The 9863-nt window shown below is 53.3% G+C and overlaps 1 protein-coding gene across 2 annotated transcripts in view; it reads right to left on the reverse strand.

The window, feature by feature from the left end:
* RAB40C (RAB40C, member RAS oncogene family) overlaps positions 1 to 4860 on the reverse strand; it is a 32524-nt gene extending 27664 nt beyond the window's left edge. The window contains exons 1-2 of one of the 2 annotated variants that reach the window (XM_070413376.1): positions 4682 to 4860; positions 3700 to 3925 (exon numbers count right to left, since the gene is read on the reverse strand). In XM_070413376.1, coding sequence (XP_070269477.1) covers positions 3700 to 3841 — 142 coding nt within the window. In that variant the 5' untranslated portion in view covers positions 3842 to 3925; positions 4682 to 4860. Of the gene's footprint in view, positions 1 to 3699; positions 3926 to 4045; positions 4099 to 4681 lie in introns of those variants that run through there. The other variant, XM_070413375.1, reaches the window with a different exon arrangement.
* Positions 4861 to 9863: the final 5003 nt, after the last annotated feature.

The raw sequence follows: 9863 nt of genomic DNA on the forward strand, positions 1-9863 counted from the left end.
GGCCCAGCTGCTGGGTCGCTGACATGGACCATAGCCCACACTCTGGCATCCTCCCCCCACAGGCACAGTACTAACATAGAAATAACCTGTAGGGCCCTAGCCAGTTTGCTCAGTGGATAGAGCATCAGCTTGCGGACTGAAGAGTCCCAGGTTTAATTCTGGTCAAGGGCACATGCCCGGGTTGTGGGTTCAATCCCCAGTGGGGGGCATGCCGGAGGCAGCCAACTGATGATTCTCTCTCATCCTTGATGTTTCTCTCTCTCTCCCTCTCCTCTCTGAAATCAATAAAAATATATTAAAAAAAAAAAACCTTTAAAAGCTTATTAAGACCCATATTTTAGAAAGAGAGAATGAAAGAAAGAGAGAAAGAATGAACCAGCAGGTCCAAATATTATTGGCAGACCTCAGCGCTTGCCCGACTTTATCCATACCTGTCACAACTGTCTCACTCCTCCTGCTCATCGGACCTCCTTCTTCCCTCTCTGCGTGCCCCTGACTCAAAGGACATGAGCAGCTCCCACCAATACTGACCCCCCAATGAGCAAACAGAGAGACATGGAGTTATTCCTATTTTCAAGTCTTTCAAGATGCGGTCATATCAACTATATCGCATCTTATCGACCCTCAACATAGAGATCTGTGAGAGCGAAGGTGCAGAGGATAGAACTGTCTTGATCAGGACCTTCACCACCCTAGGTAAAAGGGGTGGGCTATGCACCACGGTGCACCCAGCATACTGCCTTGGGGACCCACAGCCTTGGAGCAGAGTCACATCAGGCAGTGCACTCAGGAACAGAAGCTGCTCACGGAACACTCTACTTTCCTGCCAGCTTCCAAACCCAGACTCCTTGTCGCTTATGCTCCGAAGCATATTTCCCCAGCAGATGGCCTGGTAGAACCTCTATGCAAAGTGTTCTGCTCTGTCCAAGGAGAGCACAGCCTCTCCCTTAAAATTGCTGCTATGTATTAAGAAAAAAGTAAACCACCTGAGAAGAAGGTTTCCAATTCTACGGAAACCTACAAGCACAGTGCACATTAGCATCCCCAGAGTCCAAGAGCCACTGTGGGCTCCCGCAAGGGTTGGCATGTTGGCACACAGGGCTCATCACTACTTCAGGTGCTAGTGCTGGAAAAGACTGTCTTGATGACTCACATGTTTATGAAGCTGGTGAGAGCGACGTGCACTCACATACATGTCTGAGGAACAAGCTAGACAAGACTTCAATGTGGGTAAATCATCTGGGTGGCCCAAGGAAGAGGGTTTAGTGACACACCTGTCACAGGCCATGTGTCATCTGCTCCTAGACAGAAGAACCTAAACGTTTAGGCTAAAAACAAAAAGCCTAGAGACATGCTGAGGGCTTTTAGCAACAAAGGGGATAAAGAAACACATGTATATCCTTTGTAAGAGGATCAGAAATAAAAAAAAAAACCAACACTCCTGAATATTACAACTTTTCAAAGGAAAAATTCCCATGATGCTGAATCCTGAGAACCAGCAGCTCCAGAGCTTCCAAAACTCCCAACAGTCTCCTTTAGGAAGCCTTCAGGGGAGCAGAAAGAAGTATGCTCAAGCCACCAACTTCACCCTGATAAGAACAGGCCTTGGGGTCAGTGAGCCAATGCACTGACCACAAAGACCCACTGTGCATGTCTTCACTTCTAGTACCCTAGAAACAGGGGACAGGTACTCTGCCTTCTCCGCTTAATGCTATGGGGGACCCACAGCAACCTATGAATGTGCCCTGGCCCTAACAGCACATACAACCTGTCTAAAACTGGGCTTTCTTCTTGTTTTCTGGCAGATGGCCCTACACTGGACCAAACATCTCTGCTACCTCAGGCAGGTCTCCACACTTTACTCAGTCAGCATGTCATAGGAAATGTGGCAATGCCCTGCAATTTGACAGCGGGGACAGAAGGCAGTTCCTATCTCCCCAGCTAGTGGCTCTGTGTTCTCTGAATGCTCACTGCACCAGCTACAGTACCTGACGGTGGAGCCTAAATTGACCCTCAGAAGTGCAAACCTATGTCCCAGGAAAATACTGCTGCCCCTAATGAAGCCCAAAGCCTCTCACACTCTTCTCATATACCACCAGCAGCCCAGGCGCAGGGCTCCAGGAAGCAACACTACCAACGGAAAAGCAACTCAACAGTAGCTGCCAAGTGTCCATTAAGGTGGCAGTGGCTGGTGAAGGGGCCTGCTAAAGCCCCAAAGAAGGCCCTCCCTCTCCCACCCCGGTTGGGCCTCACACTTTTCCTCCCTCACCTAAAAACACACCCAGAGCTCCTTCTTTCTTGCCCTTCCAGGTGTCTCCTCAAGGGCTGAAAGCATGTGCTTCGGGAGGTGGCACAGCATGAATCTGGCACGGCTGCCCACTGCTGAAGCTGTTACAGCAGGAAGGGCGTTCAGCCAGTCCAGGTAACCCAATCTGGACAAGTCCTAAATCGAAAGGGTGGGAAAAGCTGGGTCCACACTCTCAGCTGCGCACAGGCAAGCAATTTAGCAAAGAGCAAATGCTCAGAGCAGTCAGACAGGACTGACAAGAGCCCAAGAAATAAAGCAACAGAGAGTGTGGAGCGCAAGGACTTGAAGTAAAATTAGTTAGACAAGACAGAACTTCCTGAAGCACAAAAGGTCCTTGAAGAGACTGGATGATGACATACTCTAAGCAGAGTCTCTGATTCTCCTATGGAAACACCCTGTGTGGCCTGGGACAAGGCCCCCACTGCAGAGGTGGAACTGGCTACACTGCTTCTTGGCCAAAATAACTTTGCTAAACATGTAAATTAAGGGGAGCTCAGACAAGTGCTAATGATGTGTATTTTAGTCACGCAACCAGAAATTTTAAAAGAAATTTTAATAATGCATTTTATTGTGCAACAAGGTTGTGATTCCCTGAGCACTGAGTAAACACTTCAAGGGAAAAGCCTGCCTTTGAGTGCCACCCGTTCCCCAGCCCCCTGCCCCCTGCCCCATCTGTGCACACACTCCACAGGGCTGTGAGAAAACCCTGGCCATCCCCGGCACACCTTGTCATAGGTTCTCCACCGGGACCTCATGAGAGCTCCACCACTGGATGCGCCCCCCTTACATCCTTCCTCCAGCTCCGGCACATTTTTTCCACACACTTCCTAGGTCAGTTGCCACCCAGGAGCCACAAAGCTACTCGGTCATGAAAGCCCTCCTCCAAAGGCTCACAGCAAAATCTTAGCCTCCCATTAAGCCCTTAGCCTCTAAAAGGGCCTCAAGCTGACACTTAAAGGTGTCAAGCTGTAAGCTCAGGATCCAGCTGCTTTCTCCCCGCCTCGGGCCTCCATTAGAGTTGAAAATGGTGAGAAAGAAAACAGATTGCAAATTGCCACAGGCCAGCTCCTTGCCAGACAGTGTTAGGCTTTAACCACAGTGAGGAGATGAAGAAAGGCAAGGCGTTGATCCCTGCCTCTTAATTGCAGTCTAACCGGGTAGGGCAAATGGCTGGCTGGCGCAGTTCTCATTACAGACCCTACGTGACAGGAGGTGGCAGATCAAGTCCGCCTCCCAGGCCAGCTAACTGCTGTGGGGACTGCGTGGTGCTCACGCCGCCTCCAAGCAGCACTGGGCCCAGCAGGGCGAGCCCTGCCGAGTACCCTGAGCCCCTGCCGGGAGGGGACACGGAGCGGCTCCCCGAGGACAGGCCAGCGGCGGGGCCTCCTTACCGTTGCTGTAGGCGTACGGGGACTCGGCCGCGCCGTCCTGTAGGCTCTCCAGGATCTCGCCCTTGCCCACATCGCTGTCGCCCACCAGCAGGAACTTGAGGAGGTAGTCGTAGCTTTTGACCGGACTGCCCTGCGTCCCCATCCTCGCTCACGCGCGCGCAGGCCGCGCCCGCATGCCCACGGCGCCGGCCGCGGGAGCACGGCGGGGAGGAGGCCTTCGACAGATCTGCGGGGGTCGGGCGTGGGTGAGTGGGAAAAGGCGAGGCACGGTCTGCGAGGGCCCGACCGCCCCACTGCCTCACCGACCGCCCAGGACGCAGAGTCCAAGCGCGCCCGCCGCCCGCACCTGCTCCGCGGTCCGCCTCCCCTCAGCGATGCCGCCGCCCCGCCGCTTCCCGCACCGCGCCGAGCAGCCCCGCCCCGCCCCCAGACCACGCGCCGCCATTGGCCGCCCGCCTCCTGCCCGCCCTCATCGATTGGTGTGCATGCACGTCCTTCACGTACGCCCGCCCCCACCGTTTCCCACACATTGTAGCAAAGCCTCCGGTCACTCCTCCCCATCACCGCCCCATTCCACCTCTCTGGGATCTCCATTGGTCACCCACCGACCCTTTCCTGATATCATTGGTCTCTGTACACGTCTGTCATGGCTGCCCTCCCCCCCTCCCCCCACCGTTCCCCACACAGAGTTGCGGAGATTTCAGCCGCCTCGTCTTCTCGCTGTCGCCATTGGACACTCGCCTCCCTCTTTCCAAGAATCACTGGTCTACCTGCACGTCAGTCAGCATCACTACAGGACCGGAGCGTCACGGAACCACCCGCAATCCCGCCCACTGCCCCCATCATACCTCACATTTGTCCCGCCCCTCCACGTCGTCATTGGACACCTCCGCTGATCCTCCCAGAGCCACTGGACCAACAGCACGTCGATCACGTTCCTCTAAGCCCACCCTATTTCCCGCCCTCTTCACTACACACTCACCAATGAGGAGCTTGGAACTTCAGGTTGTTTGCATACGCCCCCTTCTTCTAATGGACCGGAGCTGGATGGTGGCGGTCCCCGGGCTGAGGTGACGCGGCTGGGTCCGGGAGGACTAAACCCCCTAGTAATCTGCGGCCGGCTGCTTCCGCAGAGATCCCACAGAGCGCGGCTTGGCCTCCTGGAATTGCACTCGCGGAAGCCGCCCTCCCGTGGCGGGGCGTGACCTGGGCGGGCAAAAGCGGCCAATCAGCACTGGGGATCCTGGAGAGGTGGGACTTCCGCTGCCAAAGTGGGTGGGCCCGAAGGGGGCGGTGGCTGGGCCTGGGAGGTGGGCGCGGCCCTTCCGTGTGGGTCCAGTCCGCGGCGTCTGTCCTTCGCAAGGTCGTAGGTCACAGCGCGTGGCTGGGAAGGTCTAACGTTCCAGAATCCGGGGCTCCGCGGGCGGGTGATAGCAGCACAGGCTCCAGCAGCGGAGTGACAGGACTCTGCCTCCACGTGCCCGGGCCTAGATGCCCAGCTGAGTTCGGGTCAGCCCAGGTGAGGGGACTCTGGAGGGCCCACGACTACGGAGGCTTCCAGGAGGAAGGGACTTTGGGATTGTTTACCGGGTGGATGGGTAATTTTCCTAATGGGCAAAGAAGTATGAGAAGCCTGTGAACATGTGTGGAGATGTTAATTTTCACTCTTCGAAATGAAAATTAAAGTAAAACAATACCCTTTTCACCCACCAGATTGGCAGCATCGTTTGTGGACCAGGATATGGGTGTGAGAATTGTGAGAATAAACAAGTAGTCTTGGGGAACAGACCTCAGGGAGGGAGGTTGGACTGGCTAATGATTCTATCTGATTTAGCATGGAGAAATCCTCAGAAAGGAGCTCAAAGGATTTCAGGGCAGCATTGCAGTGATGATGAAAGTCAGGAAACTGACGGAACTATTACATTAACCAAGTGAGCGGCATAAGGTGCAGATAGCACCTACATGAGAAGAGAAGAAAGCAAATGACTGCAGTATGCCCAGTGTAATTTCAACATTTATGCTTAATAAAACCTAGCCAATCATTTTCATTCTAGATTTACATATAGAGAAATGGAATGCTTGTGTAGGATTAGGTCTGGAAGGATACTCAACAAAGGAACAGCATTGTTTCCTCGGGGGTGGCTTTCTCTTCATTTATGACATTTTTTTAATCCTCACCAGAGGATATGTTGTGTGGTGTGTGTGTGTGTGTGTTTGGTTAATCCTCACCTGAGGATATTTTTCCATTGATTTTCAGAAAGAGTGGAAGGGAGGGGGAGAGACACAGAGAAACATCAATGTGAGAGAGACACATTGATTGGTTGCTTCCCACACGTGCCCCGACCAGGGCCAGGACCAGGACCAGAGCTACAACCGAGGTACATACCCTTGACCAGAATCAAACCTGGACTCTTCAGTCTTCAGACCAACACTCCACTGAGCCAAACTGGCTAGGCCTGGAGAATACGTTTTTATTGATTTTTAGAGAGAGAGGAAAGGAGAGAGAGAGAGAAACATCCAACTGAGCCACGCCGCAGACAGGCTCCCAACCTACAAATGATGACCATTTTATGAGACCATATTCACATATGACATGTAATTTATAAGTAACTCAAAAAGTTAAGCATAAAAGTACCTTACAATGCAGCAATTCTACTCCTAGAGAAATGAAAACATGTCCACACAAAAATTTGCATATGAATGTTCACAGCAGCATAATTCACAATCATCAAAAGGTGGAAACAACCAAAACATCCATTAATAGATCAACGGATAAACAAAATGTGGTATTATCCACACAATGTCTATATTCATTTATAAAAAGGAATAAAGTACTGGAAAAAAAGGAATAAAGTACCCATTTATGTGAAACTTCCAGAATAGGCAAATCCATAGACAAAGTAGATTAGTGGTTGCCAGAGCCTGAGGTAGGGAGATGTGGGGAACAACTGCTTAAGGGAGATGGATTTCTTTCTGGGGTGATAAAAATGTTCTAAAATTGGTGGTAGTTGGCCCGGCAGAGTGGCTTGGTGGTGAAGCATCGACCTATGAAACAGGTCACAGTTTGATTCCCAGTCAGGGCACATCCCCATGCCCAGGTTTCCAGCTAGATCCCCAGTAGGGGGTGTGCAGGAGGCAGCTGATTGAGGATTCTCTCTCATCATTGATGTTTCTATTTCTCTCTCCCTCTCCCTTCTTCTCTGAAACCAATAAAACATATTAAAAGCAATAAAATTGGTGATAGTTGTACTACTTTGTAAAGTTACTACAAATAATTCAATTGTGCACTCAAAATGGGTTGACTTTATGTGTAAAATATCTCTTAACACATGTTTAAACAAATAATAAAAGTTGTCAAAACGGAGCCAAGTGCAGCCCTTACTAGATCAGGCACAGAGTGGTATGGGCTAGGGAGAAGCCACATGAGAGTTAGCGCTTCCTAAAAATCAGAACTGTGCAGAGGGAGCAACACAGCAACCAGGCCCCAGTGTGTGGCACCGAGGGCAGCCTGGCTAGCATGTCCTTCCAGCAGGCGAGGAATGGGCAGTAAGAACTTTCCTCCCAAGGGGTCGCTGCATCCATGCCATGCCTTCAGTAGCAGGTGGACTTCACAGAGAGCAAACCCTTCCATGGGCAGCACCACTGAGTGACCCCCCACCCCAAAGCCGCACAGCCTTTACTGGACTGTGAGCCCTGTGGATGCTGCCTTTTCATTTTGGCGTGGTGCCTGGGGAGGCTTCCTAAGGAGCAGGTCCCTCTGCTTGGTGGGCAGCCGCTGATGAGTGCCTGGGCCTTCCTCACTTGCCTTCAGTGAGTGGCTCTCTGGGGAAGCAGGAAGCGGGGACACTTGATGGCAGAGGCTAGCCAGGGGTGGGCAGGGCCACTAGGAACCCTGACGGTCCTGCTTGTGCGCTTCTTCAGGCCATGTCCCCTCCACCAGAACTGGCTGTCCCTGGATTACAGCAGACACAGCCTCCCGTGTTTACAAAGAAGGCACATCCACCCACGCACACAGTGTTTACAGAAACAGCCAGCAGGCTGTCTTACTGGCCCTCAGCTGGTCAGAGGTGGGGGACTGGGTCGGCAGAGGGGCCAGAGACTGAGCACTGACTGCTGCAGCACAGGGGGAGCCAGCAGCTAGTGCTTGTTCACCCTTGACCTCCACCTGGCAGGACAGGAAGGGCCCTTGGGGTCATCAGGCCAGGCATCACTGTGCCCAGCCTTGAGCCTGCCTCTCTCTTGCCCTGCCCACTCCCTGCTCTGAAGTCACCCAGTCCCCTCTCCAGAGACTGGATGCTCTGTAGATGAGAAGCTATTATCACCTTTCCAGAGAATTTAAATCAAAAGCGCCTTTCTTACCGCTCAGGAACTCCCCTGAAGGGGCTCCAGCAGCTGCAGGCCCTGCTGCCTGGTTCTCCATCAGGACAAAATGCAGAAGTGGGCTCAGCATGCACATCTTCTGACTTGACCTTCCCCAGCAAGGCCTGTGGAGCAGGTGCAGCCATTCCTGCTTTGTAGGTTGGGAGCCTCTCCACGGGGTGATTCTGGAAGCAGGCCTAGGCGACTTGTCAGGGGCTTCAGGTCCTTGGCTGAGATCCTGCACCTCAGAACCCCCAGCCTCAGAACAAAAAGGTACCCATAGGGTCCAGTTGAGGAAGGATTGCCAGAGGGGTCCCACTATCTGGTGTCCAGAAGGCCTTGTGGACAGAGTAGCTGGCTTCCCCCTCAGTGGCATACTTTTGTGCAAGGACATCTGGGGCCCACTGAGTGCCCGGCCTGAGGAAGGGACAGGACAGCATCCCAACCACTGAGGGACCTCAGGCCAAGGATGAAGCAGATCTGTTTGCAGTCCTGGATCAGGCTCCGCACGTTGGGTAGTTGAAGAGGCCCAGGAACTGTCTCCCCTGTGGTTCCCACACCCACTGGCTCTGGGCAGGATGGGCCCAGGCCTCCAGACCCAGCCTCTGTCCAGGTAGGGAGGGTGGGGAGAGAGGTCTAGGCTGCCTCTGCCCCTCCTCTCCAGGAGACCCACATTCCTCTCTGCTGTAGTCCAAGCCCTCCCCTTTGAGAAATACCTAGGGTTTAACCAATAGGGCAAGTAGACGTTGGTTCTGAAGCTCTGTACGCAGGCTTTCTGGGAGCACCCACAAAGGTTTCAGTTGCTAGAAACCCTGGCCCAGGTTTGATGGTAAGAAGAGGCCCCACTAGGTGGACAGAGCCAAAAACCTCTCTGTGTACATCTGTCAAGAACCAGGCCTGACACCAGAGCGGTCACTCAGGAAATGGGCAGGTAGCCCAGCACCTGGCACAGAGGGTGACAGCTGCCAGGCTGGCCTGTGATGTGGCTACCATCTTGTAGTAGTCTGGGTCACATAGCAGGACCCTCACCTGACGGGAGCCCTGGCAGGAGGAGTAAAGGGACAAAAGTGGCAAAGGATGAACAGGTTGGCCAGAGAAAGTGGGGACAATTCAGCACCTTCCAGAAATGCAGTTGCGGGGCTGTTCTCAGCAGGCACTGGGGGCGCACTCCCTGTCCACCAGGACCCATGTGGGACCTCTGGGGTGAAGGTGCAGGACTGGGAGTTGCTGAGTGACTTTTCTGGGCCAGTCCCTTCTCTACACAGCCAAGACAACAGATGCAGAAGAGGCCACCTGAGGATTCCGGGAGGCTGTAGGACAGTCAGGGAGTGCCTGTGCAGAGTCCTCCAGTTTCAGGTGATGACATATTCATCAGAGCCAGGAGTAGCTCACCCCTCAACAGCAGGAAGGCCTGCACCCCGGCTGTGGGAGACCCATGCAAGGGCAAGGCTAAAACCAGAAAGCAAGTGGTCCTGGGTGCACCCACCCACACTGGGACATCTTTAAGGGCCAGAGCCTATACACCCACTCACCAGGCCTGCAGAGTCCTGCTCCCAGAGACAGGGTGCCCAGTGCCCCCATCTTGGCATCACCAGAAAAGGTGTGGTAGACATCTTAGAACAAATAATGGGAACCAGATGTCTGACAACCCCAGTAGAAGAAAGCCCCCCAGACCCATTGCACACAGGACATGAGAAGGCAGAGCATCACACTCAAACACATGAATCTTTAATGTCACATCAGAGAAAGACTGAGCCAGGATCTATCCCAGCAGATGCTGGGCTGGTGAGGACTTCCATAGGGGC

Source organism: Myotis yumanensis, unplaced genomic scaffold (genome assembly GCF_028538775.1).
Source record: "Myotis yumanensis isolate MYYU_CA2020_CCGP unplaced genomic scaffold, mMyoYum1.0.hap1 SCAF_4, whole genome shotgun sequence".
NCBI classification, from domain to species: domain Eukaryota; kingdom Metazoa; phylum Chordata; class Mammalia; order Chiroptera; family Vespertilionidae; genus Myotis; species Myotis yumanensis.